General features: G+C 36.4%; 1 protein-coding gene across 9 annotated transcripts in view; it reads left to right on the top strand.

Annotated features, from left to right (window-relative positions):
- Nucleotides 1-23,602, top strand: part of XPO1 (exportin 1) — a 40,482-nt gene that overhangs the window by 5,782 nt on the left and 11,098 nt on the right. For 6 of the 9 annotated variants that reach the window (XM_075035423.1, XM_075035421.1, XM_075035422.1 and 3 more), the window contains 11 exons: nt 2,859-2,960; nt 6,938-7,010; nt 15,410-15,471; nt 15,556-15,600; nt 15,691-15,872; nt 16,354-16,402; nt 16,487-16,606; nt 16,713-16,841; nt 18,369-18,527; nt 21,299-21,496; nt 22,181-22,319. In XM_075035423.1, the coding sequence (XP_074891524.1) occupies nt 2,859-2,960; nt 6,938-7,010; nt 15,410-15,471; nt 15,556-15,600; nt 15,691-15,872; nt 16,354-16,402; nt 16,487-16,606; nt 16,713-16,841; nt 18,369-18,527; nt 21,299-21,496; nt 22,181-22,319 (1,258 nt within the window). Of the gene's footprint in view, nt 1-2,856; nt 2,961-3,246; nt 3,341-4,188; nt 4,253-6,937; nt 7,011-15,409; nt 15,472-15,555; nt 15,601-15,690; nt 15,873-16,353; nt 16,403-16,486; nt 16,607-16,712; nt 16,842-18,368; nt 18,528-21,298; nt 21,497-22,180; nt 22,320-23,602 lie in introns of those variants that run through there. The other 3 variants (XM_075035426.1, XM_075035428.1, XM_075035427.1) reach the window with 3 other exon arrangements.

Genomic DNA, 23,602 nt, shown 5'->3' with positions numbered 1-23,602 from the left:
TTAGAATAGACAATAATATACTTGCTTATACTTGTTTTGTGTATATTTTTTAAAAAAAAAAAAACAAAAGCTTTTGTAAGGCTTACTAATGTGAATTCCTACAGGTTCTGAAATACCTTGCTGTTTTTTGAAATACTTGCATTTTGAGTTTTCTGAAGTCAAGTAGTTACTAGCTGTAGTTTTTTAAATGGTCATGACAGAAAACTGCTTGTAGCTTTTGCCTTAGAAGTATGGACTTCTGACTGCTTGTTTTGTAAGCCATATGCTTGTTTACTGTACTGCCTTACAAAATAGGTGGTGCTTATAGTATTGTTTGGTTTGAACAGAATTTAAAAAGTTGGGAAGGTTTATAAGGAGAATAGGATTAACACTAAATACAGTGATCAAATTGCCATTGTTCTGGTATCATGAGAAGTTGCTTCACTTAAAACAGCTGGGTATAGTCTCTGATATTTAGAAAATTAATGCAATAAGCAAAATTCAAGAGGTGGCACTTAACTGGCAAAAGTGAATTATGATATAAACTTATTTTAAATACATGTACTAATATATGTCACTTCAATGAAAATCTGGTTTGCTAGTTTAGTAAGTTTCCAAAGGTGGAAACATATTTCAGTGAGTCTGTGAGCTCTTACCTCTTCCAAGGAGTTCAAAAGTTCCTGTGGGGGAAAAAATGCTTCTCTGTGGAGCCTGAGGGCTCAAATCATGACTTAAAGGGTGACAGGAATAATAGAAGTGGAGGAAAGTAAATATTAAAATTGGGAGATTAACAATGGTTTGACTGGAATAGGGTTAGGGTAATGTTAAGGTAGACAAGGTTTAGAATGCAGCCTGGATGGCCCATGCTGAACTTGCTTTCAGATTCACCTGTGCCCTCCTCCTGCTTAATTCTTATCTCTGCTTGCAAAACTTTTACCTGCTGATCTGTATTAGGCAAGAAAGAAGCTCTTTTCTGTCCTAGACTTTTATGTTTTTTCTGGTTCTTAACTTTTTTGGGGGTATACTTCTTTGAAAAGAATGTCCCCAACCCAGTGCAACACACGGCTAAGGAGACTTCAGACAACTCATAGACAGACAACTCATAGACGTTTACCTGGACTCATCCCAGACTCTTAATTCCTTTGGTCTGTTAGACCTTCACATGTCCAGAAGGATTATTTGCTAACTGATTTTATTTTTGGTAGCAACAACACAGTGAGGCTTCGATCTTGATTAAACATTACTGTTAAATTTATACTGTTTTTATGAAACTACAGGAATTGATGTCCAGAAAAGGGGTTAGTGGGTATGAGAGCAAAGTTTCCAGTGCTTGGGAGAAGGATATTGAGCATCTGTATTTTGTTGGTGTTGAAATTTGATCCTGTGATATGTCACCAGTATTAGAAGCACTAAGGAGGCCAGTATAAAAACACACCCAGGTTGAACCTGGAAGTAATACAGCTATGCTTTCCCTCTTAGACTAAACTGCATCAAAACTGCTGATTTTTTTTTTAAGCTCTGATGTCATACTGTGAGAATATGGTTGTACTCCTTTTGGACTTAAAAGGAGTATTTGTGTGGTACTTCTCCATATCAAATCTACAGGGACTTGCTAGTCAAAGTCAGCATCAGACTGGGAATTGCTCCACTGTGCTCAATTACATTATGTAGGGATGCCAGTATTGTACAGATACTTTAGATATCCTTGCTTTTTACTGTTCTAGCTTTCAGTTTTAATTTGGTAAATCCCATATGCACTTTGTCTGTTTCTCACATTATATGTATATAGATTTTGGGTCTTGATGGGGTTTCTGTCTTACTGAGAATACATGTTTTCTTATAGCAGTTGATCATTAGCTTGTGTTCTTGTAGCAGACTAGAAGTCTGCATAGCTGTAGTAAGTGCTAACTGCTGAAGTTAATCCTAAAGTAAAGCTTTAATTGCTTTGTAATTCCATTGAATTGGTTTTATGGTGCAGTGAAAGAATAAACTAAGTTCTGTCAATTGTGTTGTAAAATGTTCATCTTGTTGGTAAGACAGTGGCTGAAGCTTGTAGGTGATATAATTTGCAGCAAGATTTGCCAGTACGCTGCGTTTTTGGAAACGGCTAACATCGTTTGGCTCCCTAAAAAAAAGCTTATGGACATCCAGGCTTTTGAAGAGGATAGCTAAAATGAATTCAGTTATTTCAGTGTGTAATTGCTTCAGATGGGGTTTTGCAAATTGCTGAAACCATAGTATCTAAGTACAATAATTGGTAGTGTCAGTCCCAAGGAAGAACAAACCATTAGCATGACCAACTACCCCTGCCCCCCATCAGTTTTATTATTGTTCTGTAAGCTGTTAGATACATGAAGGGATTCCTCAGAAGTAGGGATTGGAGACCTCTAATACTCTGCTCTCTGGTTCTTCAAAATAAAATTAGCGGTTCCTACATCAACAACTTGGCAGCATGATACAGTACTTAAAGCTGGCATTTTATATGAATGCTTCCAGTAGAGCTAGAAATTTTGGGGTGCCTTTGAGTAAAATTTTACCTAGATTACTTTCTTGAAAAGGAGAAAACTTCATTCCCTAGTATGTTTTCTCTATAATGTGTCCTGTTGTCATGTGTTCACTGCTGGTCTAGATGAACCATTCAGTATGGAAGAATGGAAGTAAGTAAATGACTGTCTTGCATCAATGCGTTGTTGGGAGTTTGGCGTTACTAAACTTTAACAGTCACACAGAAGGAGGCTTAAGGGTCTTGTTGCTCTTGATTGAGTTCTGCCTAACTCTTGGATAAGTGATTTAAAGATGTGTTATATATTAATGTCTTCACTGACAGTATATAATTTCTTAAATAATCTAATACATTTTTTTATCAAACTTGCTTTTAGCAAAGAATGGCACAGGAAGTCTTGACTCACTTAAAAGAACACCCTGATGCATGGACAAGAGTTGATACTATTTTGGAGTTCTCTCAGAACATGAATACCAAAGTAAGCAAATTAACTTTTATTTATTTGGTTTTCCTCTTTCTTCCATTCATAAACTTTGAGGAAGGTATCTCATTTTTTAGCCATAGACTTTCTTGATTCAAATCACATTTTTTTATTGTCTTGTTCCCAAAGTTGGCTTTAAACAAGAACTGTAAAATGGACAAAATATTTAAACCTCCTTTTACATTGACAAGAGTTTCTTTCTCCCCCTGCCCTTTTTTTTATTATTATTATTATTTTAAAAGGAAGAACTAAATTGGAAATACGGGTGTTTTTTTTTTTCAAGGCACATACAAGCATAATGCCAATTCCAAAGATTGGTGTGTGTCTGTATACATCTGAGTAATGAAAAGTCTCGTAGAGCCACATTTTGTCCTTGGGTAAGTGCTTGGCTGTTTTTGATCATGAGAGCCATGTGCACGTAACTGAGGAGAGAATTTGTCCCTAGGTGTTTTAAAGACAAAATAGAAACCTTATTAGGCCAAGATTTTGAGCAATCGATGAAAGTTAAGCACCCCAAACTCTTCGTAGTATGAGATTAGTCTTTACTAATATGCAGAACGCATTTGCTTTGTACTGCAGTTTTAAATCCATCCATCATGGTAGAGACTAAAAGGGGCAGCATTCAGTTTTTTCTACAATTTTAAATGCTTTACCCAAGACTTCTGAAGTTTGAACTGGAAAGTTGATCGAAATGTGTTTTCACTGTCTTAAGTTTGATGATGATTATCTCAAATAACTGACATGCATGTTTTTCTGCTTGATACACACTGTGTTCGAACAGAAAATAATTGTGTTTGGATGGTTTCTGAAATCAGGCGGTATTCATGAAACAGTTCCATTTTTTTCATTGCTTTCTGAAGTTTAGGGGAAAACAGTTTAAAGAACTTCCTCAAAGTGCTAACCTTTAAGTAACAGTGTTTGCCTGTTTGCTTGCCTGGTAAACTTTGCTTTTTATACTGACAGACATTACTAATGTTTAAGTTGATTTATCAACAGTATTTTTAAAAACTCAAATTTGTCTTGTGAAAAATGAGATGATTAGAGGAACAGAAAGAAAGCAACAGGTAAAGAATTCTTCAATTTACATAAACTGCAAATTATTTGGTGCTAAATTTATGCACTATGACATTTGGCTTTTATGCAATCATATTTTTTCTTTAATTAAAGCTGTTAACACTACCTGATATTAATCATAATGTTCCATTATGTTGATTGCTTGTAATAGGAAGAAAAGGGGTGTCTTCCTGTGCAACTGACACAGCTAGGCTTTGACGGCAGGCCTCCACAAGGTCTACCCTTTTGATTCCCTTTAACTGAATTCTGTTCATCAATTGTTTTTGTTTCTTGGGAGGTGGGAGGGAAAGGGATTCGGTGCATAGAATAAGCAATAATAAGAGTACCATAGAAATTTCTACCATAGGGATCATTTCATACTTCTTTTCAGTCTTTGCTGTTACCTGTCCCCCATCTTCATAACTGGGCTGTGAATTGCTATTAGGCAATTAGAAATAAGCAAACCAAGAACAAATGAATTTTGAAAGACTTCTATTTTAGGCGCAGTTTAAATGTGTTTGCATGTACTGTTGCAATAGTTGATTAAAAAGTATGCTTCTGATAGTTCAAGTGGCAAAACTTGTAATTGGTGTCAGTGACTTTTGGGGGGGGGCTTGGTGTATCTCGTTAACAGGGAAATACCAAAAATTAGAACTGTCAAATCAAATGAAGCTTAAAAACAAAATAAAAAACCCAGAAAGCTCTTTGCAGAGTCTTCAGGCAGGCTGATGAAGCCTTCAAACCTGGTATGACAAGAAGGATGTGTAGGTGAAGTTTGTATACAGTGATTTTATTACTGCTGCCATTTTGTTTCATTTGTGAGTGTTAGGAAAAATGAATATTACTAATACTGAGGAAGAGATGAACAAGACACTAGCAGAGGGCAGAATTGAAGTCACATATGTACAAAGGAATAAGTAGAAACCTAGACAGCATGAACCGCTTCACAGTTCAAGGTAGATGAATCTGAATTAGATATTTGAGCAGATAAGGAGGGGATAGGTGTGGCAGATTGCTAGCGGTGTTGGTCCTTTTCTTTGACTTGGAGAAAATCCTAAGTGGGGGAAAAAAAGACCATAAAGATGAGGTCTGTCCTTAGCTTATGTCAGGATTTTCAGTTTGGTTTGGTTATCTAGTGCCTTTGTAAAATGAAACTAGACTTTTGCCCTTCTGGTCTTAGAAGCTAAATAAGTTGACTTGTGGAGAAAAGTTTGGTAGCAAAACTAATGTTTTTGGTTAGCTGTTATCTGAAAGGGCTATTAGTATGTGTAGAATCTAGAAATTTAACTAGAGTTTTGATATGCTTCAGGAAAGGTAGCACTGTCTGATATCAATGTTCATGCTTTCAACATTCTTAGAAGCTTTTGTAAGTATGTTTTGTATTTTGAGCCTGGATCAGTTGCAGATGATGTCTATAAATCTACAGCAGTGGCTGAAATCGCTTCCTGTGAAGTGAAACATTTTGCTTAAGAACATTTTCATACCTTTTCCTATATGAGCATTCCCTTGATTTCATTTAGCTTTTATGTTAAGTAATTAAGTAAATTTACAAATAAAAATCTAGTTGATAATTTTTTGCTGCTGATAATGAAGAAAATACCCAGCCAACTTTCTGTTAATGCATTATTTTTCTTGGTACCCAAGATTTTGGAAGGTGACAGAATATTTTGTAAATGCAGGATATACATGTGAAGCGCGTGGGAACTTGGGTCAGATAAAGAAGCAAAGGGTTGTAGGTTATGTTAAGATGAGAACAGCAAAAATGGTATTTTAATACAATGTAGTTTGGGACAGTCTACATTGTGTTTTTTAATTAAACTGAAGTTTATATGATCCCTTTGGTTGAAATGCTAATGATCCTACTTTGTATAACAACTAACCATTTTAAAGAGGAACTCTTATTCTCAGCCAAACTTTTAACTGTGAAAACTTGAGTTTACCTTTCAGGCATTGATGTATGTTGTTTTTTGGTTTAGTGTTTTTTTTTTTCTTCTTCCTTATCCACTGCAGATAAAGTAAATGCAAAACTCCTTGTCCCCTTTTCTCTCCTGTCTATTCATGCTAATGGGGTTTTACATACTAAAGTTCTTTGATCGTATCATCACAAACTTCTTTCCCTGTTATTGTGAGTTGGCAGTAGGGACAAATGGGCAGAGGGACTGGCCTTACCAATTACTTGGCAAAAGTAACAGTTTTGGGTAAGAACATAGGAAGGAATTCCTGAAAGGTAAAAGGATTTCCAAGAGCTTATTCACGTTTTTATTATTCTTTGACTGAGCACAAAAGTTCATCTTTAAATAGTAGAAATAGCTGCCATATTGGGGTGGGTATTGAAAGTAAATAAACCTGTGGGTTGTCTTGCTGTTCCTAAAGTAACACACCAGTGAAGTTTGGGAAATAACTTTCTTTAGAAAGTGCAAGTGTCAGGACATGTGATGCTAAGACAAGATATTTTTTTTTCAGCTCTTAGAGGAACAATAGGAAGCTTGAGACCATCCAAGCTGCTAAATATTTTAGGAGCCTGGTTGTGTTAATACTTGAACGTATGAGCAGTCATTTATGATACAAATTCATATCTGGCTGCTACTTTCTCTTCTCCAGATAGCCAAAAATTGTCTGCCAGAGGGCTTTTCTTTTTTTTTTTCTCCCCCCCCCCCCGCCCCCCCCCCCCGCCCCTTACCCGCCCCCTCCTGGTGTGAGCATGATCAAACAGCAGGACTTAGTATAGCAAAGAATAAAACAAGAAAAAAAAATGCATGAAACATCAGTAAATGGGTGAATAGACATATATTTAATAAAATTGTTAGTTTAATAATCTTGAAGTCTTAGATGTTAAGTGTGAATGTCTGATTGAATGAGAGTCCTGAAAGTTAATTAGTCCTACAGTAGTGTACTTACATTTTGTTCTTCTCCAATTTCAGTATTATGGACTGCAAATCTTGGAAAACGTGATAAAAACAAGATGGAAGATCCTTCCAAGGAACCAGTGTGAAGGTAGGGAGGGATTTTTCTGTTTTCCTCTTACCTTTATGTATTAAGTGATATTTAGACTGTCAGTCCCCATGTAAGTAATTTTCAGCTTCAAATACAATTATACTAGTAACTTTTTGTCATGCAGTAAGACCATCTGTGCTTTTCTGCATTATGAAACCATGTCTTTCTCTTTCGTGATAATGGTCTCAGTGGGGAGGTGATCACCTGAAATTCTGTAAATGTCATGGGAAGGTAAAAGGTGTGACTGATAGTTTTGAAACATCATCACTTAAGTGTTATACTGACTTACAGGCCAAACTTACCTGAAGAGGTCTAACCCTAGGCAGCTTCTGAGGTTAGCTCCTGTCTTTGATGTAGAGGTTTCGATTCTTTCTACTTGGCACAGGAGGCTCTCTTCAGCCTATCTGGGCTGTATATGTAGCCCCATCAGTACACGGTCATTTTTCTGGTGGACAATGTGGTCCATCTGGTAGCATGTGTAGATTTATGTAACTTTTTTGAAATTGTAAGCAATCATGATTATTTTAAAATAGAAACACTAAGCAAATGCATAGTTTTACCTATTAATGGTCATTCATTCATTTAGGCAGTGAGATACTATAAAGTCTGCTGTAGTTCGTATAAGCATATATGCAGCTAGATGGCTGTAATTGGGAGTGCAGTGTAGGGCAAACCCCAGTCTTCTGTCATTGCAAGGAATCTGGAAGTCTTAAAATAAATGCTGTGGTTTGTTTTTATTTTTTTCCCTGTCCTTCCCTTATAGATTGCAATGTGTGTTGAATTTTAGACATTAGCTGTAGTAAATGGAGGTGCCTCTGTGGTACAGGATTAGGGCTTGTTCATGTAGCTTTCTGTCAAGTCATGATAACTTGGACTTCAAAACATTAAGTACAACTACTTTAAATTCTTGACATTGAATGTTGTCACCATTTTAGACTCGGCTTTTTACTAAAAGCTGGTTTTGGAACTCATTAAAGTTATTTGAAATTTCTGTGGTGTTCTACGAGCTTTTGTTAATGCTAAGATGTGCTTTAAATTTTTACTGCCAGTGCTTTAGGTTCTGAAGCTATATTGATTAAAATGTAATTGTAAATGTTGATGAAAACAAATATGTAGAGTGACACTTCCACATTTCTCTGATTATTCTTCTCACCTTTCCTCCCATCCTTTCCAACTATAGGTTGACAGAGTGTAGCTCTCTTGAAAATGCGAGTAAGGTTTCACATTCATTCTGCTGTTGGAAACAGACTTGCAGGTATCTATGGAACAGCTTCAACTAAGGCTCAGACACAACTATGTTCTTTTGAGAAAATAAGGGAGCACCCTGAAGTTAAGTCTTCTGTGTGCTCTTAATAATTAGAGTATCTCAGCTTACATCTTTTTACATTCCTGACTATGAGCACTTAGTTTCAGCATTTGGAAGTTGTTCTAACGTCTTCTTGGTTGTGGGAGCAGAGCAGGAAGAAAGTAAGGAGTCAGTAATTTGAAGCAGTTACTCAGCTTACTACTGCCCACTGGTGAAGGGAGGTGTAGTAGAACATGAGATGCCACAGAGGTAGACTTACTTGATAGTTTGGAACTGGACAGGTCCCAAATACAGATTATAATTCAGTAATTTTAAGTCCTAAAAAGACACACTCTTAATGCATAGAATAGATGAGAAATAGTGGTGGTAGGATGAGGTGGATGGCTGTGCTTTGGGTCATGTTATCTCATCTGTTCTTGAGGTGCCAAGATAACACTGGATACATGGCTTAAATGAATTGTGGATCTGATATATTTGAGTTGGTGTTTTAGATTTTTGTTACTTCACTGTTTGCAGGCATGGTAGTACAGTTTGACTGGTTCCTGTCGCCTGAGAAGATGCAATGACTATAGCTTGATGCATTACAATGCAAAATAAAGTTACTGTCTGTAGTTGTGCAATCAACTTTAAGTATTCTGTTCTTATTTTTCCTGACTTTTGTACTTCTTAAGACTCTACAGGGAAAAAAAATCCTTCATTCTAACAAATGCGTATCTTTAGTTCAACCTTCTAAAATATTTCCCTTTCACAGAGTCAAACTAAAATTGTGAAATTGATTTTTATCCTCACATTTTGGGGGAATTGAGTTGGCTTTTACTTGTCTGGTTTCTGATGTACATCAATAGAAGAGGAACCAAATATATTTAGTGTGCTGTGGCATTTGATCCATCTTGGTCTCGAAGGTGTAGGAGGGAGAATCAGTATTTCATCTTGAGACCAGTTTCACCTGGTCTGTGGTGGTGGTTGGTTTTTTATGTTTTTGGCTGATGATACTGGCTGGAACAAAAGAACTGCTCCAGAGCTCGCTCAGATGGTTTGATTACCTGGGAGATAATAAGACTGGTTAAATTGAGTTTTCCTTGATTTGGACTCTGGTCATTCCTTTAATTGACAGAATTTCCTGTTTGAAGCGTAACTAGTAAAATAGGGGTGCAGCAAACTGAAGCTCGATGTAACAAAGTAATGCTTAGTGACAAAGCAATTCATGCAGGTTATAAATCAGTTAATTTTACCTTATGTCTTACTTTATAAAACTTAACGTGTCTATTTTGATTTGTGTAGTAAATACAATAGCAGTGCTTAAGACCTGAATTGAGCTGTTGGTGAATGAAAAAGTTTTTGAAACAACCTCCCTGAATATTCTTGCAGAAATAAGATGTCATTAATTGCATAGCCTGAACTGTAACCTTTTTTTTGAGGGTTCCGTGCCCTCCCCCCTGCCCCCAGCTGTATGTCAAGTTGTACATCAGAATGACTTGTTGGGCTTTGAGGTTAGCCAGGGGTTTATTATTACTTCTGTCTGAATGCTGGGAAGTTTTAACTTCCAGCCTGGAATTGCAAATGCAAGTAGGAAAATATGTTTTCTTCACATGTGTTAAGTTTGCTTTTATTTTAAAATAGCTTTTAGTCTTGAGCTCTTCTGGCCCTGGTACCTTTTAACTTGCAAAAAGTTTTTTGCTTCCTTGGGTGTCATTGATTTTGAAAGTTGAGGATTGTAAGCAGTTTTGGAGGGTTCATCTGTATCTTCCCATAATGCTAAAACAGGAATTGGGAAAAGCAATCAATTTACACTTCTAAAATACTGATGTGATTACTTTGCTTTGTCTTGTTCTTGATTTTTTTTTTTTTGGTTGTTTGCTTTTGGAGTTACTAGTTTGAACCAATTGATTATTTAGACAAAAGTGGAATTTATGGGGCACAGAACTGGTAAAATTCAGTTAAATCAGATGCCTGGCTTGCATGTTCAGCCTTGACACATGTTTAGTTATAGAACATAGCAATGGGTTAAACTTGCTCTTTATAGTGTGTTTAGTCCTTAAGAGAACGCTTTGGATTGCTCTTACATGTATACAAATGATGTAATATGGTTTTCATTCAAACCTTGCTGAGACTGCTTTAGTGAAAGGTGGGTGACATATTCCAGAACATCCCATACAGTGGTGAACTTGGCTTATTTCCAGAGTATTGTACTATTATTCTCAAGTAAAAGTTCTCAGTTTATTGAGGTGATACTAAATTGCTTTAAACTCTGATAATCTGTACAGTTGATTGTTTAATAATACTTATAAAGGATGTAATTTGATTAAAGTGCTATGGTCTCAATAGGATTTTCTCTTACAGTGTGAAAACCTGCCTAGAAAGAAAGGCTTCTTGGTCTTCCAGTTCAGTGATACATTTCATTAATCCTGCAATATGAAATGAAATTCTGTTCCTATGAATGGAACGAGCTTGTCTGAGTTGGAATGGATAAGCACTTCTTCATTACGAAACCTGAATTGCTTGTACAACTTTTCTCATTTTGAAATTGATGAAAAAAGTGAAGTGTTCAGAGAGAGATGTAGTTTAGTGGTTCACAGGAAGGTCCTGGAGTTAAGTATAAAACTTCTGATGTAGTGGAAGCTGCTGTAGAATAGATCTTTCTGTGGAGTGATTAGATATTTTAATGCAAATTTCTGGCCTGCTATATGAAGAGATGTTTTTGATTCTCTGTAATGAAGGGGCAATGAGCTACATGGCACTTTGGGGTGGGGGGGAGAGACAAGCTCTATGCCCTTTTTAAGAATTTCCATTATTCCCACTCACCCCCCCTGTTGAAAAGCAAATAGATATTTGATTGATTGGGTTCACCACTAATGGGGAAAGGAGATTTGTGGGGCAATATTGGAAAGAATTGTTTTGTAAGACTAAAAATAAGATTGTATTTTGACCACATTTTGGGACTACTTAAACAGTTTAATGTAAGTGTGTATGCATACAAACATGCCTAGAGGGGACAAGTCAGCTTTAGGATTTGAATTTCTAATTTCGGTTGCAAAGTGATGTTAATTTGCTGAGTTACGTTGTCGACCTGCTGCATTTATGCCTCTTATTCTTTAATAATAGTGTAGAATTTGTTAATTTTAGTAAACTAGTGCAAACTCACATCTGCAGCACCAGCTAGAATAATTCTCAACGCTTGTTAAATGTTTGTGCTCTGGAACTGCATAAAAAGATGTGCTGGTATGTCTTAAGTACAAGAAGTGGTTTTGTCTACAGGTATGCCCTTGCTGACTGTGTGTGTTAATGGTAACATGCTGTATTTGGTCAGGATAGGAACTCTTCTGAGCTCAGGTTACACAGAGATGTAACCTAGATGAGATGTAATTGCTTCTAAAAGCACATCCAAAGATTAAACTGTAGGATACTTCACACTTCTCGAGTTTAGACTGCAGAATTCACTAAAGTTGGATAATGTGATATTCCTCACTGTCCCAATTCAGCTCTAACCATTGCATAGCTTGGGTCACCTGTGAAAATACTTTTCCTCCAGAGAGTTTTAATTTTACTGCATGTTTGCCTTCAGAGGAGCAACTTTCACATAAGGACTACAATATCTATTGTTCATCCAGAAACTTTCTAAAAGGCCTTGAATTAATGTCCTTGCTCTATCCTCCTTTTTTTTTGTACTTTGTACAAAAGTACTTCTTGTACATTGCTTAGCAGAAAGTGCTAACAGTGGCACTAGTCCAGGCCTTCTGACAGTGATGATGTGTAGCCTTTCTGATAATTAGAATGTTTTGATGTTGCAGCTAGGTTGATCTACTGAACTGCTGTGGATAAAGGTGTTCCTCACCTGTGCAGTTTTTGATGTCTTTGAGCCAGGACTGGTGCTTCTCTGGCCATTTAGTGAACTGGTTCAGGGAGCGAAGCTGGCAGAAGATAGTTTTAAAACTACTGAACTTTTTTGGTAACTATTTTTCTACTAGTTAGTTCAGCCTCTGAACAAGTTCTTGAGCAGGTGCTAGGACTGCAAGTGCTGTCTCAATGAAAGCTTTGGAATGAAAAACAGGATCGGCTCCCCTTGGTCGCAGTTTGTCATGAGATCAGTGTAGTTGTCATGTCAGATGGTCCTTGAAGAATGTTACCTGTGTCCTGAGTATTGTGGTTGGTTTTTTTTTGTTTTGTTGAAGGTCTGTTTTCTAGGAATGTCTGTCCCTTCCTGTTTGGCTCAGTGAAGGGTCTGAACTTTGCAGGTGTGTTGTTGCCATCTTCAAGACTTGTTCAGCTGCTTCTGTGATTGAAGGAGACCTTCTATGCAGTGGTTGTGGCTTGTGTGTGTCCTGTGTGTGCCTCCTTAAATTAACACTTCCATTTAAGTTCTTAAAACATGCTGATTTTAGCAAACCCAGTGGACTACTACCCTTGGAACACTTTCTTGGATGTGTTCTGCTGAAAAATGGTAATTAGCCCATGTGTTGATTTTTGTCAGAGTATAAAGTTGAAATATCTTTGTTCTACTGAGAATTATCTTTCCTATGGAATGAGTTATTAAGTATGGAGCAGAAACCACAATACTTCAGTTAAAAAAAAAAAAAGTGTAGAAAAATGTCATTTAAGCCAAAAAAAGCATTAGAGAATTGGATAGCTGCTGCTTTTAGGGGATTAAGAATATGACTTTGTTCAGTGGATGGAAGACTTCACAAGCCTGCAGCATGACATGTGAAAACTAGCAAACTTTTTAGGTTGTCTTTTGAGCTGTGGTCATGGGTTTTTTTAACCTTTTTTATTTTTTTCTTCTTCAATGGAGAAGCTTTGGAGCAGAGCAGCTGTTTTCATCTGCTGATCTCGAGGCCAGATCGATGGTAGCATAGCATTCAAGTTGTAACTGAATAGCATAATACTATTAATGCAGCAGGATGGAAAATACATAGCTTTGGAGTTGGAAGTCTAAGAACAATACTCACTTTCTAATTCCTTTTTTGAAATGCAAGAGTTGCAACAGCAGGCTTCCCTTAGTGGTTTGGCAGACAGTTATAATAGTTTAGTTTCTGGCACTGCAAACCTATTTCTATACTATTTTGGGTGCTTTCATATCTCATTTGTGAATTACTGTAATGCTTCAGCAAAATGTGTGGTTTTTAGCTTTAAAATACTAGGACAGGCCTATGATGTCAGACTAATGCTAGTGCTTGCTAATAACTCTTACCCAGTGATTGACAGTGATATTTATTTTGTTAATGAACATTCTTCTGGAGTAGCGTGGATTGATCCCAGTTGATAATGAATAGTTTCATTTGTAATTGGAACTACCTGTAAGACAGCTCCTGTCTAGTATGTATCTAATGGCTCAAAGTCTAGACCTAGTTTTTCCAGATTTCATGAGAATGCAATTACCAAACTGTTTCTTTTAATCCTGTTGCTCAGGCCTGAAATGCAAAAAAATTACTAATTCTGGTAAAGTCTTAGAAACGTTTTAAAATTTAGAATAGTGGCTGGGGTAAATGAACTATCTTCAACATAAGGCATTTTTCTCGGTGAAGTGACAGCTTTTTCTAAAATCTTCAATGTGTTTTGTCTGCATGAGTCAGTTGACTTCTTGCTGAAGAAATGATTGAAACCAGATTTTGGGTTAATGAAGTTGAATAGCAAAACATACACCTATTCTAAAACTTCCCTATGACAAGAAGACGCTTGCCTGGTTTGAAATGTTTAATCCCTGATGTGCTCAGATTGATCATTATGTCAAAGCTGTGTTGAAGTAGAACTATTACTAAATGTTCATCTAGTTCATGACTCCAGTTTCTCTGTGCATGCCTTTTCTTGGGAATCAGATGTTTTTGTACAGAATGGTTTTAGATATGTATGTTGTGATGAAAAGTCACTTGGAAAGCCATTGTCTCCATGTCTTCAGTAATTGATAGGTTAACGGTGAGGAGGGAGCTGAGGATTAGGTAGGAAAAGGAAACTTTAGGCAGTATGGCTTGCTATAGTGTTATGGGTTTTTTCTGTGGTGAAGCTGAAAACTGTAAAGTAGTTTAAAAACATTTGTAGAAGCAGCAAAACAAAACAAGTGATTTAAATACAGTCTGTGCCCCGGTTGACAAATTGTTAATTTAAGAAAAAAAAAAAGGCGCAAAAGCAGTAAACTAGAATTTATTAAAAGTGTTGTAATCCATAGCATCCATGTGTGCTATAAAAAGCACAGCCACAGCAGTCCAAATCTAAGTGCATCGTACTATATTGGTGAATAAAGTTTTAAGTTTTGGTCTTGTAAGATTGTGCAGGAAAAACTTTGCTAAGCTCTGGCATGGTGTTTCACTTTCAAATGCTGTGTATAGGAATTCCTGTGTTTAAAATGGATCACCTGAGTAAACTGGAGCATCTCTGAACTTTTATTTACAGTGAAGGTGATGTATCAAAGTTTTCCATGCAATTCTAGCTGACTTGGCATTAAAACTGGAGTCATGCGTAGAAAGCTCTATTTATTCTTGGAGTTCACTTTTTTTTAATAAAACATTAGTCAAAGAAGATGGAGGACTCTCTTGTATTTTGTCTTGCCATTGTAAATACTCAGTTGAGGCAGTAAGAATATACCTGCCAACTTAGGAGTTGTTAGGTATGATCTGAAAACGCATAAAGGATAGAAATACATTTCACTGAGGGAGCTCTACAGCAGCATTTCTGAGTACCTATTGCAATATATGTCTGGACAGTGCTGGATGTCGTCTTTCCATCTTCAGCCTAATAGTGTTGTGCAGTGCTACCAATGCAATGTTTCTCAAAATTTCTTGCAGCCTTTAGTAAGCTGATAGATTGAGCTGATGCAAATTACTACAAGTACACTCTAATCCTTAGTCTGTTTGCATTTTTGTTTTATTGAAATAGCTTAAGTGTAAAGCCATTTTGTATATGTGAAATACCCTCTTGCAGAATTGATACAAGGGTGGATTTTTTCCGTATAGCACACAAGTTGAGGGAAGCTCACTGACACATGTGAGCATGTTCCTTAGAGGTGTTTCTTTTTAAAAACATGAAGAATTTGAACTAAAAAATATTTATTGCTACATTTGTGATATCTGGCATAGTTGAAAATAAATTCCTGACTCTTCTGCAGGTATTAAAAAATATGTTGTCGGCCTAATTATCAAGACCTCATCTGATCCAACGTGTGTAGAAGTAAGTGAATTCTTTTGAGGGGAGGAAGAGGGAGGGGAATATTATGCATAACCTGACTCTTCTCATTTTTTTTCTCTTCTCCAGAAAGAGAAAGTGTATATTGGGAAACTGAATATGATTCTTGTTCAGGTAAGCTAGAGTTCATAAAGTTTTAAATCTTATTATAATGTCTTTGGCTTTGCATATATGTCTATAACATATGGATGCTTCACTTTTCAGATACTGAAACAGGAATGGCCAAAGCACTGGCCAACTTTTATAAGCGATATTGTGGGCGCAAGTAGGACTAGTGAAAGCCTCTGTCAGAACAATATGGTGATCCTTAAACTACTGAGTGAAGAAGTGTTTGATTTTTCCAGTGGCCAGATTACTCAAGTGAAAGCTAAGCATTTGAAAGACAGGCAAGTATATATATTTAAATCTTTAAAAATAGGGTAGACTTTGTGCTTGCTGCTAAATAGTTGCTCTCACTTTGAGCTTTTGAGTGAACGCCTACAGCTGTCTGATTTGATTTCTGAGACTGAGTGGGTTACTGATTTTTCTTTAAAGCAGTACTGTTAGGTGATAACAAACTTGCTTTGTACATACTGATATTTCTACCTTATTGCAAGTAGTATCTGCTGACTGATGGTTCCTACACTTTTAACAGAGCATTCAGGATTGCTTGTATTTCTAAGCTAGAATTTGCAGGCACAGGCTTCAAGGTACTTCAAAATACGCATTACTACCATGAAAATGGGTAAAAGCCAGGTGGCTTGTGAATGTCCCCATGGACATAGGTCTTCAGGACATGTTCTATAGGCATAGATGTTTTGATTAAAGTAGATAGGATTGTATATGGAATGTGGAAATGCTTAATTTTTTATTTGTTTTTTTTTACAGCATGTGCAATGAATTCTCTCAGATATTTCAACTGTGTCAGTTTGTGATGGTAAGCTTTATTTCTTTAATCATGTTTTTAAAAATTCTCCCCAGTGTGTCTAACAATGTCATAAACACTAATGGTCCTTTACAGGAAAACTCCCAAAATGCTCCCTTAGTTCATGCAACTTTGGAAACTTTGCTGCGATTTCTGAACTGGATTCCCCTGGGATATATATTTGAGACCAAGTTAATCAGCACACTAATATACAAGGTACTCATGCAAAAATTGAAGGCTCTTAAATTTAAATATAAGTTGCAAAAAAGCTTAGTGGTGCAACGCTCTTGTAATACTCTTTTTATTTTTTTCTTCTCAATAGTTCTTAAATGTTCCCATGTTTCGAAATGTCTCTTTGAAGTGCCTCACAGAGATTGCAGGTGTCAGTGTAAGCCAGTATGAAGAACAGTTTGTAACACTTTTTACACTGACCATGATGCAGTTAAAACAGGTAATGTTTTTATAATCTGTCTCTTCTGACAGTTTCATTTTGCAGAATCAGTTTCTGTAGAACCTAGTTCAGTTTACAAATTTATATTCATTATAGAGCTCTTGATAGGACAAATACTGTTATTCAGTGATATTTATGGCTTTATCAGAAGATGCTAAATGTATTTTTCTGACTCTAGATTACAGCTGTATTTCTGTTGCATTGATTTGTTTTGATTAATTTGAGAGGTGTTTTGAGCACTCAGGTTGTCTGATGCGGAAAGTTGAGAGAGATGCAACAAAATGTGTACTGCATGACTCCTAAGACCTAAGCTGACCTAACTTCTGCAAGTTGGTATTTAATTTTTGAAACTGACAGGTTTGCCTCATAAAGCCCTGCTTTAAATTTATGTGCTTTGATTACCCTCTGAACAGTTCAGATTCAGGTACATGAGTTTGTAGCTTTCCTCATTGTATTGCATCTTAAGTGGACGGTTGAAGGTTTTTTGACAGTTTTTTCCTCTGTTTGCAATGTTCGTCCATCTTGGAGGTTCTTTATAACAGGTATGCTTCTTCTAACACCCTCTTCTCCCCTCAGCTTCTTTGGAGCTATAGGATTTTTATTTAGTTAAATTTGAAGGCAGATTTTTGCACACACCAAAGTTATTTTGTGTAGCTGAATGTTACTTCCTTAGTTTTTACAGATGATGCTCTTGATTCTAACTGCCAATACATCTGGCCTAAGTTTTCCCTCAAAACATCATTTGAATGCCAGGTTGGGTATTTGGCATGTTTTGTAACCTGCAGGTTTTTAGTGTGACTGGTGCATATGAATTTGATGCAAAATGTTGCATGTATTGCAAATATTTGACACTTAACTTTGTAAAATGAAGTTGGAGAACAATCAAAACCACGCAAAAGCTAGCAGCAGCAAAAGTGTTAAAACTTTATTCTCTCTGTTCTATAGCTTAATAGTGTTGACATTAAAGAATGTAGTTCACTACTTGATGACAATGTTGAAAATGTTTTATGTGTATAATGATAGAATTTAAAAGCCAGTGCATCTCTTAAGAGGTGCCAGAGATCTCTACAGTATTACTGAAAAACATCTTCCTTGCTAATTTCAAAATATTATGGAGGAGGTCTTTCATGTTATTTTAACATTATGATGATGTAATGTTTTGAAACTTGATGTTACTAGGGTCAGGGTAACAAACACATTTTTGGAACATCTTTGCCCGATGCCAATTGGAAATGTCTGTGGTAGAGTAGATACTTTACTTGCTTACAGCTGCTGTTACAAGGGGTGGAAAAAGGTTTAGTTCATCAGAACTTCTGTGTCTGTGTTTTCACCTTACTGTCCATCTTGGGATCAAGCAAGAAATAAAGGAGCTGTTAAGACTTTTTTGTAAGAAAGCTCTGTAAAGAGGGCATGCCATGAAAAGAAGGGCTTTTTTTGCCAGAAGAGCAAAATGTTTGTTAATATACAGTAATTGTACTTCTGTATAAAAAGGGAAATTCTTTATTGTGTCTGTGTTCTTTTTATTAGATGCTTCCTTTAAATACCAATATCCGACTTGCGTACTCAAATGGAAAAGATGATGAACAGAACTTCATTCAGAATCTCAGTTTGTTTCTCTGCACGTTCCTCAAGGAACATGGCCAACTTATAGAAAAAAGATTAAATCTGAGGGAAACATTAATGGAGGTAAGTTGCTCAGTTTATCCAGTTTAAAAATGTGGCAAGTGTATTCTCGTACTCAAAGACCGTGATATTGATACAATCCCTAGATCATTGTACTTAAAGTGGGTAAGAGAAAAAAATAAATCCTATTTCCTTCACATAATTAATAATCACATGAATACAAAAAAAATTCAAAATTTTTGTTTCCTAGTATGCTTCAATGGCATTGTATTTTCAGTGATCCTGTACTAATACAGTGTCTGAAGACATGTCTCTGTCTCCCTCTTTTTCCTCGTTCATCCTTGAAAGTGTTAAATACTGCTTTAAAATAAATTCATATATTCTTTTTTCATGGGTCTTTACATACTGTATTTTCTGTTTAGCACTCATAGAGAAGGTGTTGCTATGACTTTGATCAGTCTGTGTGAAGCAGCTGAGTTATATTTTTATTCAGCATCCAAAGCTGGTTTCTAGGGTACAGCGCATGTTGTAGTTCAGCGCTTCCATCCTGGTGTAGCTTCTTGCCTAATTTGCCATTTCCCAAAGTTTAACTGAAAGGCTTTAAATAGAATCCTCAAGGATGATACTCTGTTTCTATGTAATAAAGCCCATGTATGCCGGTAATGCTTAATGGCAGAGCTCTACCAAATGACTATGCATGCTTTATTGTAGTTTTACTGGTCTTGGAGGAGGACCTACAGGCCTCAATTATCAGCTACCTTACAGCAGTTGCTGAGAAAAAGATTTACAGTTGTCCTTCCCCTCTGCTTGTTCCCTTCGTTTCTTGGAGACTGCTGTGTTCTTTTCAATTTTGACAGTGAGGTGCAACTTCACTGTCAAAACCACTGGGATCTGTGGAAATTATTTGAAATTCAGCTAAGAATGAAGGGTTGGAAAAGCTTAAATTCTAGATGACTACTGAACACGCAAGGTAGTATCTTGTACTGTAGTGGGGCTAGATCACAAAATTGGGGGGTTTCAGTTGTGTTTTTTAATTTTGAATAAAAATTTTGCTGAGGGTGAGCTGTTCTGTGGTGACTTTTTTGCTAGCTCCCCCTCACTGCTGAGCTCCAAGGGGATGAAACTGGCTCCATAGCCCCTTGAAGCACCACTTCCTGTGCCCAGAATCAAGCCCTGTGCAGGTATGGAGGTGATAGGGTGAGGAACTCCTCTGAGACAGAGGTAGAAAATCAGTACCACAGTTTAAACCTGGAGACCAGGTTCCATTGGGAGGGTGAAGTACATCTTGCAGGTGGATTAGCTGTAATCTAATGTGTCCATTTGAATTCTAGACCTTTTTCCAGCTAGTATTCTCAACACATTTCTTCTGGAGATAGCCCTCTACAAAAAATTTATATTAATAAGTTGGTTGCAAGTACCAAATTGTAGCTCATTTAGAAGATAGACTAAGAGGAGTATCACGTCTTTATTTTAAAAAAACAACTGTCAACAGTGCACAAATAATTCCTGAACTTGCAATTTGTAAGCTTTCAAAATAACCATGAATCAGGGGAGCACAGCTCAAGTTTCTGCCTATGTTGAGGCTTTATTAGGGAGACCTGTGTAAAAGGCTGAAACTGTTGCATGTCCTGTGCAATTGTGTGTAAGTTGGAGTGCAGTTTTTAGGTATTGGCCTCCTCTCTTGTCCAGTGTGAATGACTATGTTAAATTCTTTAAAACTGACATCTACAACTCAATTCTGAACAACTTTGAGTGTTGTATACTATGTTGAAATGTTTCACAAAGTTCTTAGGCTGGCCTCAAATGGTTGCAAATTTCACTTTTGTAAGTTGCAGTGCAATAGAATGTTGTTACATGGTTAATTTAAAAAGTTCTATGTCATTCTAACCTGTTTATTCCTGCATTTTGGATGTATTGGATCTTCTGAAATGGTTGCCGAGATTTGTTGGAGCAGTGTAGACTAGTGAAAGAAGCTACAGAAATTATTCCAAGTGAACTTACCAAGAAAAAATGGTGTGTAAGGCTAATGTATAGTTGTTTTGAATCCCTCTTTTGATGTAGATACAGATGCTGAATCAGGTCTTTCCCATCTAAAATGCTGTGAGTACTACCTAAACTATGAAAATGTCTTCAGATTTCATTGTTTCATTCTGTTCACTGGTGGGCTATTGCTTTGATGTCTTTCACCAGAGGACTGAAAACATAAGCTAGGCAAAAAATGTTTGGGTATGTAGTTCTAATTTTTATGGCTTGTATCTCAGTCAGAATTGCATCAGTGGCCTTCCCTTCTCAGTCTGCTGTGGCTGTTCTGTCAGCAAAAAAATGGAAAATGTTCTTGGTAGATGGCTTCTGTGGAAAGCAAGCGAGCAGTATGGCTTTGATGGTTGCCTTCAGTTCTTCAGGGTATAAGGATCCAGGACAAAGTAGCAGTAATAGTCTTGAGAACAGTAGTCATTGAAACTAGCTGTTGAGGGTTTTTGAGGCTCTAAAACAAAATGCCTTGCAGATGCTCCAAAGGCTGTGAGTTTGATAATTTACAAATAGGCTGATTTGGCTATGGTATTTTTTTAAGATGTCTTTAGGCTACTTCTAGATTTAAGAATTGATACGCACTTTGAAAATAGCAGTAATTGACAGGGTGCTTTGTTTTTGAGTTGCTCTGATGGTCGGAAGTCTGACTTGTAAGTGATGTCACTGCAATGTTATTGCCTCTTGTTCCAAACTTTTTATGTTAATTTGGCATTTTATCAGTATTTGGATAACTGGACTTAAAGCAGTGTCATTTTATCTGCAGAAATCATTAGTAATCAGATGGTTATACCACACTTTTCCAGGCTCTTCATTATATGTTATTGGTATCAGAAGTTGAAGAAACTGAAATTTTCAAGATTTGTCTTGAATATTGGAATCACTTAGCTGCTGAGCTCTACAGGGAAAGTCCGTTTTCAACATCTGCTTCTCCGTTGCTTTCGGGAAGTCAACACTTTGATGTTCCTCCAAGGAGACAGCTTTATTTGCCTGTATTGTCCAAGGTAATCCATGTTTAAGTAAAGGTACTGTAAAGATTTAGATACCATTCCTGAATTTAGAAATACTGCTACATGTAGGGGGTGACATAAGAAAACTTTTCTTGCTTTGAGTAGTTGGTAATTGATTCAACTCTACTTATTTAGTATGCTGCAACTGCAAAAATACTTTAAGATGACACCAGGAGATGACAGGAGTATTAATGCAGTGTTTGAGATTTTTTTAAGATACTTATTACGAATGTAAGACTAATTTAAAAATAAAACCCAACAAATCTGTATTAAACTGTTTCTGTAAAGAGATAAAGGTTGGAGTGTTAGAGTTGGAAGAAAAAAAATTGTGTGTGTATGGAAAAAGTGGTCTTTAAAAGACCCCTAATATTACATATGTGTTTTGAAGCTCTAGAAAGTATACTTCACAGGTGGTGTTTTTTTTGTTTGGTTGTTTTTTTTAACTATTCAGTTTCCTCATGGAGAGGGAGAATCAGCAGGCTCTATTCTTAAAGGCTTTTTAGTTAACATGTCTCTGTAGAATCTTAATGTGAGCTAATCTCATGAAGTGCTGGATATATATACCCTTTATATGTGTCAGACTGCCTGACCAGAGTGCTCTGGAAACATCTGTGGAGCTATGTGTATATTTTCATGTTACAGTTTGATTCAATTTTAACTTTCCTTTACAACATACAGGTTCGATTGCTAATGGTTAGCCGTATGGCTAAACCTGAAGAAGTCCTAGTTGTGGAAAATGATCAAGGGGAGGTAGTACGAGAATTCATGAAGGACACAGATTCCATAAACTTGTATAAAAATATGAGAGAAACATTGGGTAAGTGTACTAGCTGGTATTTTTGTGCTGTAGGTCTGTGCAGCTGCATCTGTAGCATGTATGTTATAGAATGCTAACTTATGATCTCAATTATGTGTGGGTAAAATGAATATCAGCGAGGAGTAGGACACAGACTTGAAAGGGAGAAGGCAGTGCTGGTCTGAAGTTTTGTGTTTTAAGCACGTAATGTTGTATAACTTTGTTAAATAGTAATACCCTACTTAATTTTTGTCTCTTGCCTTTTCCCATTGAACAACACCTTTTTGATATTCCTTTACCAAAATGTTTCAGATCCAGTGAAACCTTAGTTTTGTCAGAAAGCTGTTAAATTGGAAGGATTTTTCTGAAGTGGACTTGCTGGTTATTACTTCAATTGTAGTTGTAGTTTGTGTAGACCAAGCACTCCACAGCAAAAAGGATTTCTTCCTTCAATAGGTCTTCTGAATACTTTTAAAATTTTTTATAGTATTCTTAAAACACAAAATTCTAGCCTGAACTTAAGCTTCAAAAATCTTTTCTAAAGTTAGTGCTGATGTCTTGTAATGACCTTGCTTGAAAGTACAAAAGCTGCAATTAATTACATATTATGTAGAAAAAATTGAAAGCTGTGAGTGCACTGAAGAACACCAGAATCAGTATTTCTATAGCATTTAATGTAGCAAGTATGGTTTATTTTTAGTGTGTGTATACTAGTATGCTATTATCTTTAGAAGTCTCATGTTCAACTGTGGCCATTTTATCAAAGAATTGATAGTCCCTATGTATTGTAGTGATAATTTAGGGTCTTTTGAGGTAAGAAAAAAATTTTCAGAGTCCTAGCTGCAACTTGAAGGAGCAGGGAGGATTAGAATTGTCACATACTTAGGACATAAACCCTTCAATACTAAATATTTTTCTATCAAATGTAAATGCTTTAAGGGAACACAGTATTTCGTAACAGGTTTATGAACTAGGTGGTGGAGGGGAAAGCTGTGTGATGCAAAGTGTTTGTGGATATTTTATTCTCACATTTGTATTTCTGATGTAGGTGCAGCCAGTGTTAGATTAATTGTTCTAATATCTTTTCATATGGAACATGAAAAATTTTTTGATTTATTGTATTAAATGTTTAATTTATTGTATTAAAATTACTACTGTATGTCCTGAGCCTTAGTTGTATTTCTAGATACAGGATTATTTACATGGAAATGCAGATGTAGTTAGTGTTCAATTTCTGGTGTTAACTATTGCTTATAGTGTATTATCTTTAAGATCCACTTTAAAAAAAAAGGGGGGGGGGAGAA

The sequence above is a fragment of the Buteo buteo genome, chromosome 9 (genome assembly GCF_964188355.1).
Source record: "Buteo buteo chromosome 9, bButBut1.hap1.1, whole genome shotgun sequence".
NCBI lineage: Eukaryota > Metazoa > Chordata > Aves > Accipitriformes > Accipitridae > Buteo > Buteo buteo.
This window is presented reverse-complemented; position numbering and strand designations above follow the sequence as displayed.